Genomic DNA, 18,785 nt, shown 5'->3' on the forward strand with positions numbered 1-18,785 from the left:
GAAGTATATTAAAGAAGTTGGAGTGCAGGTAATAGGGGTTATTAAGGAACTTTATGATCAGGAATCTCTTGTGTGTTGAAGGGGGTTTAAAGGTGTGTAAAATATTGTTGTAATTCCCTTGAATTTTATTTATACACAGGATATGTTATTCCTGTTTTAAATTTCTATCACTTACTCAGCCAAGAGTATTAGTAATTAAATCCGTAAAGCCAACAAACACTTACCTAAAACAGAAGAAAAGCAATTGATTAGAAATTATTTAAAAAGTGGTAAATATCTAGAAAGAATTGTATAATATTTATATTATATTATATTTTAAGTTTAATATTAACTTATTTTCTTCCCAAATTCAAACCTTATAAACATGTACATATAACTTCCTTTTAATTTATAAAAAACTATTATATTTAAAGCCCTAACTCTTTCCAAAACGTAGTGTTAACTAATGCTAACGCATCCCATTATTTTCTAACCCAAATCCTGTTCAAAACTTATCCTCCAACTTGGCAGCCAGTCCTTAGCTTTCGCTTCCCAACCGCTCATCATGAATTCTGGCATTTTTCCGCCAAAAAAAAGGCCGTCGGATCCGGGCCAAGACCATTCCCCAGACACACTAGCTGAAACGGAAGCTTTTCGACCTTTTTGCCGAATTCAGAATGTGAGCATAGATGGCAGCGGGATTTGCAGGGGACGTGCATGATTCATCGGATCGGGGACACGGGGTCGCCCCGATGCTTTAATACGGTATTAAGTCATTTCATTTATTATTTAAGCCACGAACTGTGGGCTGTCAAAAATGCAATCGCCATAGAGAGCAGGTCGCAGCAAACACAAAAAAAAAAGGGACATGGCGGCAGCTTGCAGCGAAATTCAATTACGGCCATGATGGCAGCCAACAGCAAATGGCGGGGGTAACGAGACGTAACCGTTGTTTGCCCATAAATTGTTTGTAGTTATGTCAATAATGTGTGCTGCCATCGCTGATGCTGATGCCGATGCTGGAGAGCACACGGCAGTCACCGCCTGGCGGTGCCTTCCTGCCTGCCATGTGTCAATGGGGAAAAAGCGCGCAATAAAAAAAAAGTAAGGAAAAAAGAAAATGGAAGCGCCAAAGCATCGCCATTTTCCAGGGCAATTCAGGAGCGCTCCGTCTCTCTATATCCTTACACATGTTCATAATTTCTGCAGCAGCAAAATGCTGACTGACGCAGCAAGAACAACACGAAGCAAAAAGCAGAGATAGCAATAAATATTGTGCAAATAATGACATAAATATTTGAAATACCTGGCGAGTGCACTATATAGGTTTTTTTTTTAATATAATGCTATGCTCTATCGCATTCCCTTGCAGATACATTTAAAACTCGATTGCCATTAACGTATTAACTGTCATGTTCATTGCACATTTCGCAGTTAAGTACTCTTCAATTGGTCACTAATTGGATCACTTGAATGGTCCTGTTTTTTCTCCTTCCCCCCCAAACATCAATTTTAATAAATCAATAAGTATAGTGAGCTAATCAACGTTGGCTAATGGCTAGGGAAAGCCAAAGGACTGAAAGGAAAGGTAATTGAAGCTCGTAGTTTTCTGGGCGGGTTTCCTATTAGACAACTGCTTAATTGGCCTTCGTGGGGAATGATATGAACTGAGGGGTGAACCAAAAGTTCTCGGCAGCTCTCTAATTGAATGTTTCTGCCCGATCCTGGGTGGTGGTGGCTTGATGCAGTCCTGAGCGATGTGACTGCCACAACATTCCACTTGAAATTGACTTTTCTGCGGCGGGCGAGTGGTATGCGTGCCGCAGCTAATGCAGTTGGTTGCCATTGTGTGTGGCAGCTCGAAAGTATGCTCGGATTTCCTTTGAGGATCCAGGACAACTAAGAGAGAGTGGAATGTGCAGCTGATTCAATCAGCTTTTCCCGCTGGTCTCACAGGAATTTAGAAATAAGCTCTGTGACACTCGGAAGGAATCTTTGTAAGCTGTCACAATATTTTTGGTATTCTCCGACGAACGATTACTGTCTTGGTTTCTTAGAAAGCTGTTTATATTGAGTTTCCTGATCACAATAATAAACTGTTTATATTCACTGTAAGGCTATCATTCCTATATTTATCGGACATTGTACATCACCAGAACAATCATACATTTAGGCCCAATCATCATAACTCATGGCAGATTAATGCCTCTGCTGCTCGCACAACTACAATTCACTCTCGGAGCAGTCCAGCCTTTTCCTGGTAGGTTTTTTTCTTTTGGAACTGCCACATTACAACAATTCATTTATATTTATATGTGTGGCAGGCTTTATGGCATTCCTCTCTCGCTGCCATTAATCAGCATTAAAAGTGTCAACAACAACAGCCACGGAATTGGCAACGGAGGCGCTATGAAAGCGGCCACAACTCCTTGGCCTGGCCGGGGTATGCAAAGTAAAAAGTAGAGAGTGGAGAGCGAAAAGCTCTCATAAATAGGCTCTGGCAGGTGAGAGCAGAAGACGGCGTAGTCATAAAGCAATCAGCAGGTGTTTGTCATATCCCTGAGCCCCGGCCCGCCAGCCTGTGTAATTTATTCTCCACGGCAAGTTGATAAGACTTTCCTTCACAGCGTTTCCCCCCATTGTTGTCTATTCCGGGTCGGTGTATTTTTCATCTGGATAAAGGGCAATTGTTTTTCGGGGCGGCGGCAAAGGGGTCGAGTGTCTGCAGTGGAAGCTCGGAAAATGTGCTGAAGCTGAAGCTGAGAGAAACTTTGCATGCGGAAATTTGTTTCCAACATTTCGTCAAACATGGTAACTTGAGCCGGAAAGAGTACAAGTACAACAAATATATATATTTTCCTACATATATTGGTGAAAAAAGCAAACACAATTGTTTTTTAACGAGCCTTAATTCGGTGAAAATGTTATCTTAATGAAACGAACTCCTTTTAAAACTAATATCTCTTGGCTTTAAAACCCCTTATTGTGTTATTTTATTCAGGAATTCGTTCAAAACACTATCCAGAAATTTAATCAATGAAAATACTCTCAGAAAATTCCATTTTCGTTTCCTTTTTGGATCAAGACTCTTCAAGAAAAAAAAATATATACCTATATTATTAAACTTTCTCCCTGAAAGTTTTTCCGGCTTGTCCGAGAAAAAAACCTTTTGTTCGAAATGTTTTGCATTTAAATGAAATTGAATAAACCGCTAATCCAATTCAGTGGCTCACCGGGGGTCTGCGGGGGCGTTGGTGAAACAAAGGTTAAGCCAAGAGCTAAACGTGGCCAAAAGCAGGGACCACAACCGGTTTTCGTTGGCATGTACTGGCAATTAATTTGCATGCGTGGCCATTTTAGAGTTTACACGCCGGCAAAGCAATTCCATACATACACATTCCTTTCCCCCGTTTTCCGCTCGATGAAAGCCACAAGAGTCGGGAGCGTTTTGCCGGAGAAGCGCATCTAATGTCATGTGCGTGTGTGTGCCTAATGTGGCGCAACGGGACATTGGGGAGAAAGTGCCAGAGAGGATTTCCTGTTGGCCCATTTATCCCGACGCCCCTCTTGAATTTCATTTCGTTAAGTTAATCAAAGTTGGTGCTTTCTTTTTTTCTGCGACATTTGGCAACAAGGCAGCCAGCCAAAAAGCTTTAAAGTTGGCTGTCAAGCTGAGTCGAAGAAAACAGATCACTACGAGCCGGAAAAGCCAATGAGTTGGCCAAGTTTTCAGCATTGTTCGAGCCATGAGACTGCATTATTTGAGCCATCAATGGGTTTGCTATGGAAAGGAAATGCATTTAAAGCGAATATCATAAGTTTATTCAACTTAAAAAATAAAACTTATTAAGAATTTTTAGTGTACATTTAAATTGAGGCTCTTAAAATCTTAAAATCTTTTCAAAAACGCTATCTTTATCATATTCCCATCCACAAAAACCGAGGTTCCGAATCCTATCTGGGGACATCAACCGACTCAATTACAGACAACCAACAATTTATGATACTTCCCATCAAAATCAAATCGAAATCCCACAAAAAAGTTCACAAAAGAAAAAAATATGAATATGTTGGTTTGATTTATGGCCAATACAAAAAATTGATTGCCCATACATAGCCATACATACAGATATATATGTCATATATATGCGTCGAGTGAATAAATCGAAATAAATCTGCTGATTTAATTGAGAATAAAGTCAATGGCTTAGGGTAAAAGCTTTTTTTTTTTTTATGTTCGCCGGAAGTCGAATGCAACAAAGATTAGAGGAAGCGGAATGCATTTGCTTCTAGTCCCCTCCCTCGGGAAAATTTACAGCGCACTATAAACCGCAGTGGAAAAGCACATAAACTGCCCGGGTAGCGGCAGTAAAATATGAAATGCCATAAAGATATATATACAAAACAAGGAGCCCTAAACCCAAACAGCCACAAAAGTAACATAATTTTCCGCTTGAAATGCGCTGCAAAGCGTTTCCCATATTTTGTAGCCCAGTGTGTTTCATTCTGCATTATTTATACACAAAAACACACACACAAACATAGTACCTGAGAGCAACACCACACACATCGCAGGACCCATGGAAAAAGAGGCGGCGGCAATAATAAATTGAGAAGCGAAAAAGATTTATAGGCGGCAGTCGAAGGAGTTTCCGAGTGGAGCTGCAACCGAGACACATTTTATGCGATGTAAAGTAAAAGTTTTCCCTGGCCACGCCTCCTGGACACCGGTTCGTACCTCGCCTTACTCGCCCTGACCAAACATTAAGGTGAAATGTATGCGCCTGGAGGTATGCAACATTTTGTCTACGCCTCCCAGGACGAATCACAGGACGAAGTGAAGGGAAATTGCGACCAGGTGCTTGTCACGCACGATGGTCTTTGTGGCTCCACACACACACACACACCAGACACACATCGCAAGGACACCCACACGGACGTCAATCAATCATGGGTTCCCGGAGCCAACCGTAGAGGAAGCGTATCCTTGTGGTTCTCCGGGAGCGGGGGTTTTCGGTTCCATTTCGTCGTTACGTTGCCTGCAACAAATCGCCATAATGTGCAGTGTTTGGTGCACTTAACGAGTACACACACCGAGCGAACGCACCACTTTTGTGGTCAGTGCTGTGCCATTGCGCCATCAATCAGCAATGCTTCGTCGATACGCTCTCAAAATTTAATTGACTTTGATTTTGTAAACTTTGACATGTGTCCTGTCATTTGCAGCGAGCGTGTGTGAGCGATGACTGCCTAATTTGCCTCGCTTTGTGCCCTGATTAAGTGACAAATGCCTGATGTTCTGTGAATTTGTTGCTATTATCAACAAAAAATATATAAATAGGAAGAGTCTACCACATTGGGGTTTTGAAAATTAAATAGAATTAGTATTGAACCAATTTAGCCAAATTTATTCAACTAAATTGTTTAAATTTTAGCTAATAAACGTCAAAAAGTTCTGTCAAAGCGAAATTCCAATTTAATGCTGTGGTTACAGTTTTATAATTGGAAATATTTTTTAATTGGTGGTTTTGCGAAATCATTTGCTTTTAAATTGAATTAAAATGTCTTGAAATTCAATAATTTTCTTTTAAAGGTTAGCATTTAATTTCTACCTGTAAAAGAAGTTAATCATTGAATTTTTATCTTTTACCTTCAATTAAAAAATCCATTATTACATTTCAGTAAACGCTTAAAAACCTGACGCATTCCTCAATTTAAAAACTTCAAAAAGTTGTAATGTAAATTGTAACTCAATTACGACATTCATTTGTAATTTGAAAAGCTGCAAACCTTTTGGGGAATTTATTACACACATTTGAGCAGCCAAAATATCATTTGGAATAATTATACTTCACACTCTACCCTGGCCTCGCAGCTTCTTTGCCAACCGTATATATTTTTGTAATTAACACCTCTAAATTAAGAGTCGACGTGACTCAGTGGCGAGACAAGGCCCGAGAAAAACTGGGAATTATACAGAGAAATAAACACTCTGGGAGAGAGTCAAGCTCACCTAATTGAAAGGAGCCTCGTCTCGACGTGTTGCAAATTAGTAAACAGAATCTCGACTGCACATTGGCAAAATCTGAGGGTAGGGGGCTACTCTAAAGTCGGGTGTTAAATTATTTATGAAAGCCGCTGGCAGCGGCCAACAACGCACACATTTGGTGCCAGTTTGAGCCACATTAAGTCACAGATGAGCCAAGGGAGCTGGCGAGACTGGGAAACGGGGAGGCTTCACTGTGTGCCAATTAATTATTCATAATTAGCTGCTGACTAAATGTTTAACTAAATCAGAGGACGTCTGCTCCCCCCGCAGTTGGGTGTTTATTTAAAAAATGACATTACGAACGCAGTCCATGGTGGCCCAAGGGGCCGACTCGGCAGGATGGATGTTTGCCTTTGGGTCCAGAGCTAAATTAAAAGCCGGCCATTAGAGAGCGACAGCGTTAATTGTGATTTATGCAGCAGGTTTTGTTCTCGCTTAGAAAAGATTTTAAAATAAAATATGTAATGCCAAAGGGAATTAACCTGGATTACTTGGGTTTGAAAGCATTACTTTTTTTGTACAATATTTTATATAAATCGAACCATTAACTAGTAACAGTTTTTAGGATTCCTGGATGACTGTATGGGAAATGATAACAAATTAAAAATATAAAAAATAATGTAAATGTACAATTTTAAGTCTTAAAAAAGTAACTACTGGAAATACGAATATAATAAATATATATCAGAGGTAGTTAGATAAGGAAAATCACTGTAAACTATAAATATAAATATTAGTCTATGTATTATGAGCTGTTTACTAGGACTTCATAGTCTTATACCTGCTGAAAGGACTTTTCTTTACTTGTATAAATCCTGGTAAAAACGAATGTCCCGGAAATCATTATCAGTGCTTCCGGAGAAAATCAGCGGAAATGTCTTACAAGGAGGACACTCTACTACTGCCTTAAATACTCAACGAAGAAACACACCTTGAGGGCATTCTCTTAGCTGCCCCATTATGTCCTGTGTTCTTTTCATTGAATTGGTAATGAAAGGGGAATAGGAATTAATTGCAAGGACGGTACATTTCTCATTCAGTAAATCCAATTTACCGACGGCGACCATTCGTTCTGTATAGTTTCTTCTCTCCCTTAAAAAAAAAAGGGGGAAGGTAAAGGGGAGCTGGGGCTCCTTTGACGTCTAGCCGCCGTCTACACACACGCACACATGCACCGACCTCACGCACACACACACACACACACTGGCAGAGTATCCTGGGTCCTGAGACGAAGCAGGCAGCGAGACAGCTTCTCCAATTCGCATTTGTGTAAACATTTAGCAAACAATTCAGAAGCAAAGCTGACTTTTAGCACACGTGTGCGAATAGATTTGCGGTCTAGACGGAGCCAGCTGAATGGGGTCAAGGGTCACACGGCAACACCTTTTTCACAGCCCCGATATTTAATTTATTTAAACACTTCACCACAATTGCCACCACTATTGTTACTGTTACTTATCATCGGTAAATATTATTATTTAATTTTGCAATTATTGCTACTCACTCTGCTATGGATTTAGATAACGGCCAGCGCTCCATGGAGGCCTGATATTTCATATTCTCGATTTGCTTCTTTAATGCGTCCCGATCCATGTTTTGTAGAGCACTGGGATCCATGGCGGCTAGAATTTATCCACATGCCAGCCCTGCAAAGACGGAAAGTGTGCGTGAGAGCCTGCGAGAGCGTTCAAGTGCGGTGGTATGTGTGAGCGGCGCTCTCTATCACTCTCTGTCTCTCTGTTGTGTGTGCTAATTTTGAGGAAATGTGTGACTCTGGGGCAATGGGAGCCAAAATGGAGCACCCTGTATACCCCGGTCCCCGGTTTGCAGAGCGGAGTTTGCGCAGAGCGTAAATAACAAATCAATAGAGAGGCAGAGAGAGAGAGCGAGCGCGTGCAGGTTAACAGAGCCGCCTAAAAGGCTGCCATAAAATAAACTCTGTTGTTGACTTTCCCTCCTACAAGCCCAGCATTTGTTTACAACTGAAAAAGGACACTAAAAAATATATATATATATATGCGAAAAGGGCGCGTCCCGTGACCAAAATACAGCGGAATGCAAATGAAAAAGCCTGAACAGCTGAGACTGCAGCCGCTACTCAGCTTTATTTTATTGAAAAGTTTCTAATATATATAAAAACTTTCCTTTCGCCATGTTTACACAGCTAAGCCGACATAAATATTCCTCAGAAAAACGCAAAATACAAGGAAAATACAAGGGAAAACAAAAAGGAAAATAAGGGAGCATTTTGCGTGCCCTTAGACAATTAGTTTTTGCTGTTTACACTTTTCTGGGGCCGGCATTAAAGGGCGCCCTGGGGGTTGAAACTCGCCCCGGTGATGGAGATAATGGGTGAGATAAAAGGCGAAGCTTAGATACTTTGGGATGATAAATTAAAGGGATGCGCCAGAGGTTAACCAGCCAGGATAATGGGTATTAAAGTTACCGGCCATCAAGTAAATAAAAAGGGAAAAGGATAAAGGAAAAACGAGTACGAAATTTTTAATTTAAGTGGGGAAAAGGAATACCTTAATAATTAAAAGGAATATTTTAATTTTTCCAGCAAATTCTACTACTTCTTCTTAAAAAACAAATATTTTCAACCTAAAACCAAAATTCAAATTTTAAAATGAAAATTCTTAATGTTAAGCTCACAACTCTGTTAACTCCCATAACATATAGCCACAACATTAGCCAGGATACCAACCCAACATCCCAGCTCCTGTTAACCATTATCGCATGCTAGAAATATCATGCCTAACAGCATAAATAACAGAACGTACGCTGTTATAATGAAGCCAACTTGAATTTCCATGAAAATTCGTCTCTTCCTTCGAAATAACGAGCCCCAAACTCATCGGTAGACAATCAAAAACTAATACAAAACTCAAATAAAAAACCGCAAAGCAAGCGGCTAGAATAAGGCAAGGACCAAGCAGAAAAAAAAGAAAAACAAAGAGCCGCTCCTGTGAACCCAGTGAACCCAGCGAAGCGGCGTAGGACGAGACATGACAGGGCCAAGCCGGGATGATGGCGATGAGGATGCACAGCTGACGCTTTTGTAGGTGTAACTTTAAACACAAAAAAAGGACGATGGACTAAGGACAAACTGGGCCGTGGCACGCCTCCCTCTCAAGTTACTACCGCCCCAATGCCTTTTTCCTGTCCAGTTTGATACATCATTTTTTGTCGCTTCGCTGGGTAACTTTGACACAGGTCCTGTGGCCACTGTCCCTATGTCCCAGTGTCCCAGAGTCCAGTGTCCAGTGTCCGTTGTCCTCTGTCCCCGGCTTGTTTGCATCTCCTTCACCAGCCAGCGATCTGCCTTTTCCACAGCTGTCAGGCTGCTAAAGGATTTTAGGCTTTAAACCAATCTGCTTCCCGTGCTGGCAAAAGTTGCTCCTCTCGACCAACCTGCGGGTTGTTTGCCATTTCTTGTTGTTTTTCCATCTTTTTTCGCCAAGCAAAAGCTTTAAGCTCGGGTTCCAGTGACACTTTTGGCCGAATGTGTTAATGGCTACATTGTTGTAGAACAGCTCAGATTTAATATAGCCCAAGTAAGGGTCACAAGGATTTAGGAGACAGGAACGTATGCAAGTCCCCTGGCATGTCCTGCCGGCACATGTTGACAGCCCCTTGCTAACCAGCAGCAGCACAAAACACTAAAAGCTTTAAAGTTGGTTTAATTAAAAACTTTCCAAAGTTGTCCCAGCAAAGGGATTCGATGAAAGGGGAACGGACAGATAGTGCAAAAATTTTCCCAACTGGTAGGGAAACTGAAAGCGGCGGAAAGTTCCAAGGGTTAATTGATGAGTGTCTTTTTACAGATCAAAGATCTTGGGAGAGAGAAAAGTGGTACATGAGTATGTGGCCCCTAAAAGGTGTGGCTTCGTTTGTCTTATTCCAAAATTTAAAGAGTGTACAAAATACTCTACAAATCTATTTTAAGTATTCTGAATTTACTTAATTATTACTAATCTCCCTTTACAAGCTCCAAGTATTTTCTTCTTCGCAACTTTTCCCCCTAGAAAATGTACCTTTGAGTGCTTGTTATTTCCCCCTGACAAACCACCAATGCTGTTCCCTGCCTGCTTAAGTCAGACAACTAATCCCCGCCATCATAGCATCCACTTAAAGTGCAACACTATCCCGGCAGACAGAAAAAAAGAGAAGCAGGAAGGAAGCTGTAACCCCGTCCCATTTAACCTCAAGAGGGAATCTTCACCGTAAGACTAAACTAATTGCTTCGAGCTATTGCCGCCATCGACTCCTGGCTGCACTGCCCTCCTCCGTGGGCGGGGTTGTCCTGAAATCCAATATGATGGCGATGCGCCATTAAGCACACGATGCACAGGACTCGCAGTGCAGACTGAAAAAGTAGCAGAAATTTGTCTGCGAGCGATGGTTGCAAGGGAAGGCGGTTGGAAAGTCAGCATGCAACGGACATAAATCGTTAGCAAAATGTTTTCGGCGGCTACAAGCGGCAGCCACAAAACCAGGAAGGTCCTCGAGTGTTTCGCGCGTGTGTGTATGCCAACAGGCGTTCAAGTTTTTTGACACTCTCTCCCCTGTACGCCATAAAGCAGAAGGAGAAGCGCCTCTGGAAGCGACAAGGACAACTGCGACAAGTCAAGTGATTTCCTTTTTTCACCCCAAAAAAAAAGGGAAAACAAATTGCCAAGCCTGCCCGAGAAGTTACTCAATCTGGAACATATATAATACACTTATATACAAGTATCTATTTGCTCTTTAATAGATACCCCACAAAAAAAAATGGTTTCTGGCCGTTTTTCCAGCAATTTGGACATTTCCTTGCGCCCACTTTGAGGTCTCGTCCCGTCCTGTCCCTTCGATATTGTAACAATAATTGGCTTTAGCCAACGGACTCGTTCTCGTCCTTCGGGGTGCGAGAAACGATTTCAGCTTGTTAGCTTAATTTTAAATTCGGAAACTTTTCGCCCCGACACAAAATACTTTGGGGCATACTTTCATTGTTGCGCCGCCAAGAAAATTGTGAGGTGAGCGGAATCACAGGGAATTTTTCTTTTTTTGGGAGAAAAGAAAAATGTGTAAGGAGGAATTAACATATATAAAAAGGAGAAGCAGCGTCAGGCGGCTCTAATTGGATGGTTAGGAATTTGCGTGGATTTAAGGCTAAGGTTATGAATACAAAACATGGGCCATTGAAATTTTATTTTTTGCTATTCTCACATTTATTTTCTAAATTAGCCATCACTTTTTAAGGGGTTATATACAGTTGTACCGCGCAAAAAAATGCAATTTTGTCGATTTTTTTTTGACATCATAAAAAATATTTATTAAACATGTTTTGCCGACGTTGTTTAGTACATGTTTCTGGGTACTTCATAAAATTTTTTCATAAGAAAAACTTAAATATTAAAAATGTTATGGCAGAATTCCAAGATCGTCTTTTTTTCGATTTTGACTTGCGGTGGACATCATATCCCGAGAACGGTTCATCCGAAATCAAAAATTAAACAATTTTTCGTTAGTATATTGTCTTGCCTAGTCCTCTAGACCATGGATTTGTAAAACTTTTGATTAAAAAAAAAAATGGCGACAGTTTTAACAAAAAATTTACTTTTTCGAGGTATAAGATTTTCGATTTTTATACTTTAAAAAAAAAAGTTAAAAAAAAAAATAAAAAATTCTTCGTTAGAGGACTAGCTATTGTTATAATAAATAAGTGGTCAAAATTTGGTGTTGATCGGATCAATAGTTTTTTAGTAATCGTGTCCACCGCAAAGGTAACTTCGAAAAAAACGATTCTGAGATAATCGCGTTAAAAGTTTCAAGTTTGTTCAAGCCGATGTGCAGGTCGTGCACTATAAATAGCTACAACTTCTGTTCTAATGCTCCAATCGTTATGAATTTTTGTGAGAATATTCTCAACATTATATACTTGAAGAATATGAAATAAAAAAAAAGTCGATTTTTTTATCATCACAACTGTATATAACCCCTTAAAGCCACCACAACTATTTCCAAATACGTTTTCCAGTTTGTCCCTTAACTTTACCACAATAATCAAATCACAATCATCTGCAAACCGTTTTCATTTAATTATAACTTGAAAGTTTGCTAAACTTTTTGCTCTGTCGACCAAAACGCGGCTGTCACGTTCTAAAGAAGTAATCCAAACATCGCAGGACAAATATTTATCCAGTCATTAGCAACGTTTCATTCAGTTACCTTTTAGCGGCTGTAGACACTTCAGCACTAAAACTGAAACAAAAATTTAAAGCAGCACTGGGAGAAAACTGAAGTGCATTTAAAATATTTTCAAAAATATACAGAAATTTAAATATTTAGACATTTTAATCAGAAAGTTTTAATATTACAAATACACCCTCTAAAAGCAAGCCATTTACTAGTAACTTTTTCTGCATTTTTACTTAATCAAAGCAACTATCTTTTAGCTCTCTTATTTAAGTGCCTTCCTCTTTCTCTCCTCCTTCCTCTTGTTCTGTCTTTAACGCTTTGCCTGCAACAAACCAGCAAAACAGCTGCAAAACCCTACAAGTTTCATCCTCCGAGCGAGAGAGTTTGGTTTTAGCTGAATTTAAACAGAGTTTTACATTTTCCCTGTAAACCTAGGTTTTTTCTCTGTTTGTTCTTGGCAACAGAAGATGCGAGCTTTAAATTATATTATATTATATTCATTTTACACGAACAACCTTGCTATTTCCCTCGCAGTGCAGCAAAGGGACGATGGCAATGGGCGACAACAATTTGTCCCCAAGAACTTTGCGCTGGCAAACTTTTTGGCGTGGCTCATGGAGGGGCTGGTGGAGTAGAGATGAAAACTGGGCATGGGGTCGTGCAGTGGTGGCGACAACAACTAACAAGAACCGCAAACAAGCAGCCCAACTATGAGTTGTTAGCGCGGCGATGAAGTGCGAGGACCCACAAGGACGCAGTCCGTACATTTTGCTAAATCAATTTGCACAACTAAATAATTAAAATACAGAATGATGGCGCTCGGTTTTTGGGGTTTTGCAATCTGTTGCCGGGGTGGCCAATGTGTGTGTGCGTGGGTTTGACCTGGCTTATTAGCAGCAGGCTTAGAATGCGTTAAATTATGGCTAACAATTTCAGAATTTACACGTGCCGTGGTAAAGTGAGACAGAATGTGTGAAAACCACAGCTAGGTTGGCAATATATAAAGGGAAATTGGTTCTAAATATAAAGTAAGTATTTAAATTCAGTTATTGTAAATTATTAAATATTAAATGGAAGAGAACTCTTCAAGAATTCAACTTTAATGTATTTTAAATCTTATTTAATTAATACATATTATAAGGCATCACTAGATTTGGCTTGAAATCCTCTGCAGCGACAGCTCAAACCAACCGCACTTGCTCCGGCACGCACAACGTGGCGTATGCGTGATTTATGCAATTCCTCCCTCTACTCCCCATTGAACATGTGCCACCGTCCTAATGAGGATTCCATAGCTTTAGGTACGACCCACTTTCACCTTAAAACGACCAAGGTGTCTCGCAAACTTTGGCCAGGCCAGTATTTATTTCTTAAAATCGTATAAATCAAACGATTCGAATGTCAGGCCCAGAGGCTATTAAATTTACGACCCGACCTAGGCAAACATCGTAAAAAGTGGGTGAGTAGTGGTATCGTTTTTTAGCCCTATCAGCGGCGCTCTGTTTGTTTATCTCTCGTTTGCCTGCTGTTTGTTTGTTTGTTTGCTTGTTCGTCGGCTGCCGTTGATGCCAAGTGCAGGGAGGTCAGAGGAAGACAGAGAGACTGAAAAAACAGGGCTACAAAAATGCAATTAAAATCGTTTCATGTGACAATTCAGTTACTATCTCAAGCACCGCCCCCCGCCGCACACTTGACTTTCCAGACTCTCGTCCGTTTTCACTGTTTGTTTGGTTTTGGCCTGGCCTGGTAATGCCTGGATGGGCATCTCTTTTTTGCCATTGGTCCTTGCAGGTGAACCCAATATCACAATGATGAATGGTCGGGGCGGAAGATGGAGATGGCCAAGATGGACAAGCGATAACTGTTAACTGCTTCACTGAGTGCCGAACGGAGTAAGACAAAAGAAGGGGTCAGATTAAAAGGGCATGGACAAGTGCAGGACTAATGAGACTTTTTCACTGGGCAAAGGGCAAGCTGTCTGAAAGTGAATGATGTTCAGAGCAGGCATTGCAAAGCAATTGGCACTCAGTCTATGTGTTCACAAGACGCTTGAAAAAGTTTATTGATTTATTCTACAAGGAAGCCAAGACTGTGTAAAGGTTAAAAACTATTAAACTTTTTGATTATGTCTTTTATTGAAATTTTCGGAGATTTTAAATAATTTTTTTAGACAAATATAGTTTATGGCAAGGGTCAATTGAATATTTTTGGTAGTTTTAACTCCATTTTCCACGATATAATATCTTTTATATTATTTATAAAACATTTTGAAGCTGTTTTCAGTTTATTTCTTCAATGCTTTTGCAACTTTCAACTTTATACATTGTTTTAAATTTCGTTCCAACCATTCTTTTCCATTGCTTGACCTTCTCCTTCCCACAGAACCCCACATCATTTCCAGATAAATACAATTCCCAAAGCGAATATAAACAAAAACCCAGCCCAAAACTCCTGAAGCAATTATCTTGCAAATTTCGTTCTCAAGATGCAAGCAAGCCGCCAACCGACACGCCGAAACTACATACACATGCCAGAGCATTCCGGCCGGAATGTGAGCCGGAAAGAGCCACCGGGGAGCCATTGCTGGCATAGCAGCATAGAGCGGAAAGTAAGCGAGTAAAAGAATAACTTGAGACAAAATTAAATGGAATGCCGGAGTAGAAAACAAAGACCTCCATTAAATTTGCATTAAAATATTCAATTTAGAGCAGGCAGACCAGGAGCAGGACTCACGCAGACGAAGAACCTGCGGAACCAGGACAAGCTCATTTGCACATTCAACAAGGAGTTGCTTCTGCGGCTGCCTCGCCTACATCTCCCAACCAGGTCCTCGCTGCCCGAGACCATCAAAGGCTGGCGCCCAAGCGGATGACACGAAGACGACTTTCATGAGATGACACATGCTGCTCAGCTGGCTGCTGGCTACCCATGCTACCCGCACATGCTCCTTGCTCCGGTATCCTTTTGCTACTTCCTCCTTGCTGCCTGTCGGCAGCGTCTTCTTTTATGCTTTAATTATTTGCAGCATGCAAAGTTAAGCCCCCGCACACACACACACACACCAGAGCAGCCAGGACACCCAGTACACCCAGCACACCCAGCACACCCTGGCAAACATTGGGCAAGGTATTAAGTTGTAAATATGTAAAAGTGTTCGCAGCTGCTGAGAGTTCCTCATTCATTCTGCCCTCTTCCCTTTAGTACCGATTGTTCAAAGGGAAATTGGGGTATGCTCTCTTTATTTTACTCTTTATTTTCCTAACGCCACAAGTTTAAAATAAAATATTTAATTTTACGTTATAAGAATTTATTCCTCATGATCCTGATTCATAAACATTTTATAAGGTCTTGTAACTAAATTAATTGAAAAATATGTAATGGAAATATTTAGAATAAAGTTAAATTGTCCTAAACTAATTCTTTAAATATTTCTAAAATTTAAGATACACTTTACAGGATATTTGTAAATCGTAATATATTTTTAAATGGGTAAATCGCTTTTCCTCGCCTCGGTCCTTTCCCTTCCCCCCTGCCTTCTGTGCATTGCGTATGTCAAAAATGAATTACATTGCAGTCTGCAGCCTGGTTTCGGCAGCTGCGTCGGTGTGCGTGTCAGACTCTGCGCGGCTGTGTGTGTGTGTGTGTGTGCGTGTGTCTGCATATTTAAGTGCGCCGCAAAGTATGCAGCAAAGTACAACAAACAGCTGCGCGGTTGCTGGTTTCTCTTTGGATTTGAATGTGTTTTCCCTACCAACACACACGCACACAGAGCACAGAAACACACTTAAGTTACTTAAAGTAACACAATAAATATAAATTTAATATTTATTTGAGAAAATATATACGAGATTAAAGATTTTAAATACCTTTTTCCCAACCATTTAAATTGATTTCTTAAGACTCGTGACTTAGCTTTCTTCTTTTTTACTAATTTAATTGTTTAGCTAACAAATCATATTCCACATTAAAATACCAATTAACCAATCCCAACATTTTTCCTATGTGTATTTTTCTCTAAACTCCCAGCCGACGCCCCTCCACAGGCATAGAGCCATTTAGTTAGTGGTCTGTCGGCTTCTGCTGAGTGCTTAGTTTTAAATCCGATACAATTTACTTAAAGCTTCAGCCATAAATTTTCCAAATCCCCAACCGAACGCACACACATCCTTATGAGCGAAGTGAAAGAGATGGACGCAGATGGAGTGAGAGAGAGAGAGAGGGAGACTGGATACGAATAGTCTTTTGATTAGAGTTGAGGATGCTTGAAAAACATTTGTGGATTTTTAATTGAGTGCAGGAAAGTTTTATAGAAATAAAAATGAACAGATGTGCGTGTGAGCTTGGTTACCTCCATTCAAGTCGGAATCCATTTATTTTATGATTTAATCAAGAGTGTTTTGTGGCAAAGAGCAGGAAAAGGCTCAAGCTAGGTATTTAAACTCTACAATTCTCCTTTTTCACTTAGAAGCCTATTATGCATAGGCTTTTATTTTCATTACAGGTAACAAATATATGGAATAACTCTGGCTTATAGGGTTGCTTAATAGCAAACTTAATAATTGCCAATTGGCATTTACATAAATGAGCCAATTTCAATGGTAATTACTAGTGCTTTTGTAGCTTTGAAGCTGGGAAATTCTCGTAAGCAGCTCCTCTTAAGCTGCCTTGAGGATGTTATTGAATGCCTTGCCTTCTAGTCGTTATTGTAGAAATACCTACCATAAATGTTTGTGATTGCACAGCTTCTGCTAATAATACATTTTTCAATTAATATTCTGAAATGGGAAGTCTGCATAGGGCTTAGGGGTTTAGGGTTTAGCTGTTAAGGCATTCAAACACCATATATTAATCACAGTTTCTGGTAAAGCAAAGCCATTTACGTTTATAGGATATTCTGTTATAAGTAAAAATATTTTTAAATTAAGTTTCCCATTGCAAAATTAGCTATTTAAAAAATCTTGGATTATTTACCCTTTTTTAAGATTTAAATTTAAATACTTTTAATTTACCTTTGCTTAGAAATTGATAGATTTCGTTAAGGAAATCCCTGACCACAGTCACTCCCACTTTCTACCCCGATCAATCTCATTTAGTCAGTCAATCACGCACAATGCAATCGAGCTAAAAAAAACGAAATCGGTGCCATGCTCTCCAATCACTCAACCAACACTTGTTGCCCCGGCAACATTTAATCAAATCAATTTTTCTCTTTTACACATGTTACTGTAGCAGCAGCCAATCTACCGAATTCCTTCTCGCCGTCCGACTATGCAAATCCATTGTGACAGCATCGAAGGGAAGGGGGATATTAGGGGAGGAAAAAATCTAATTGAATTTAGTTTACGGCAGTTTTTCGGCCCTTGGCCACGCCTCCCCTCAAAATGCCAAGCTGAAAATGGGAACAACCAGAAAAGCGCAACGCACCGGGGGCTGTTCTGGGCTGGGCTCTGGAAGGAGAGGCTCCGGAGGCTGATGTGGGTTTGATATAGTGCCAAGCAATGCCACGGTAACGATGTCGAGGCATCCATAGAAATGCCAAGTTGCATTATCCGGATGGTTTGGCGGCGCTGCTGCCGGGATTGGCGCCTTTGTCTGGCATTTTTGTTAACAGAGCAGAGTGGCCTTCGGGCCAGAGACCACGGCTGAATGACGACGCAAATAATTGAATGGGCAATCAATAGGTGAACAAGTCCCACCCGGACGGACGCCAGGCCAGGCCGAGTTCAAAACACGCCTCAAAAGAGGTGGAAAGAGAGAAATCTGCCGCCCCTTGGCGCTTAATTGAATTAGTCGAGCTGCACTGGGCTGCAACACAACTAGTGGCACTCCGGCTCAAAGTAAACTCCCGACTGGCAGGGATTTGCTAATGAAAGGAGTCCTTTTCGGAAGGCCTCTTAAGCGGTGCTTAAATGGAATTTACTGAATTGCGTAGCACTTAAATACAAACGGCATCGGAAATGCCCAAGTACCATTTGCAATCGTTTAATCCATTTCACCTGCCTGTCACATGCTCGACAACCTGTCACAAAATGTTCAACACTCACGCACTCTCATTCGGAGGACATCATCTATCAATTTCTCAATCACACATACATTGCACAGCAATTAATATTACGCACAGGGAGAAATACTCTAAAGACACATACTATTAAATAAATATTACTCAGCGTGTAGCTTAGGTTTTAAAGAAGTCTTTCAACAATTGCAAGCATTGCAAGAGGATTATTCAACTGCAAACACAAGGGCACGAGCTCAAAGACTCCTTGGGGAAGTTTAAACGAGTGCCAAGAACAATTACGAAAAGGCCAAGGAAATCGAAGCAACTTCAATGGGAGCTGGCAACTATTAGCCCGTGATTGCGGCCCTCAATCCAGTGGAAAGACCCCCGGCAAAGCAATTCAATATACATCGATAGCATTTCAAATCCAATCAAATCGAAACCGGCATCAATTTTTCATGGGAGGGAGGAAATGCGGACCCGATAGCAATGAAAAATTATGAACCATGTGGCAATAACAGCAACAGACACAGACACAGCAACTGCAGTATTAAGCGGGAAATGTGGAAGAGCGTA

At 40.6% G+C, this 18,785-nt stretch overlaps 1 protein-coding gene across 1 annotated transcript in view; it reads right to left on the reverse strand.

Moving 5' to 3' along the window:
• Ggamma30A (guanine nucleotide-binding protein subunit gamma-e) overlaps positions 1 to 18,785 on the reverse strand; it is a 40,484-nt gene that overhangs the window by 13,679 nt on the left and 8,020 nt on the right. Inside the window, 1 exon segment of the mRNA XM_017177537.3 lies at positions 7,533 to 7,674. Coding sequence (XP_017033026.2) covers positions 7,533 to 7,645 — 113 coding nt within the window. The 5' untranslated portion in view covers positions 7,646 to 7,674.

This window comes from Drosophila kikkawai, chromosome 2L (genome assembly GCF_030179895.1).
Source record: "Drosophila kikkawai strain 14028-0561.14 chromosome 2L, DkikHiC1v2, whole genome shotgun sequence".
NCBI classification, from domain to species: domain Eukaryota; kingdom Metazoa; phylum Arthropoda; class Insecta; order Diptera; family Drosophilidae; genus Drosophila; species Drosophila kikkawai.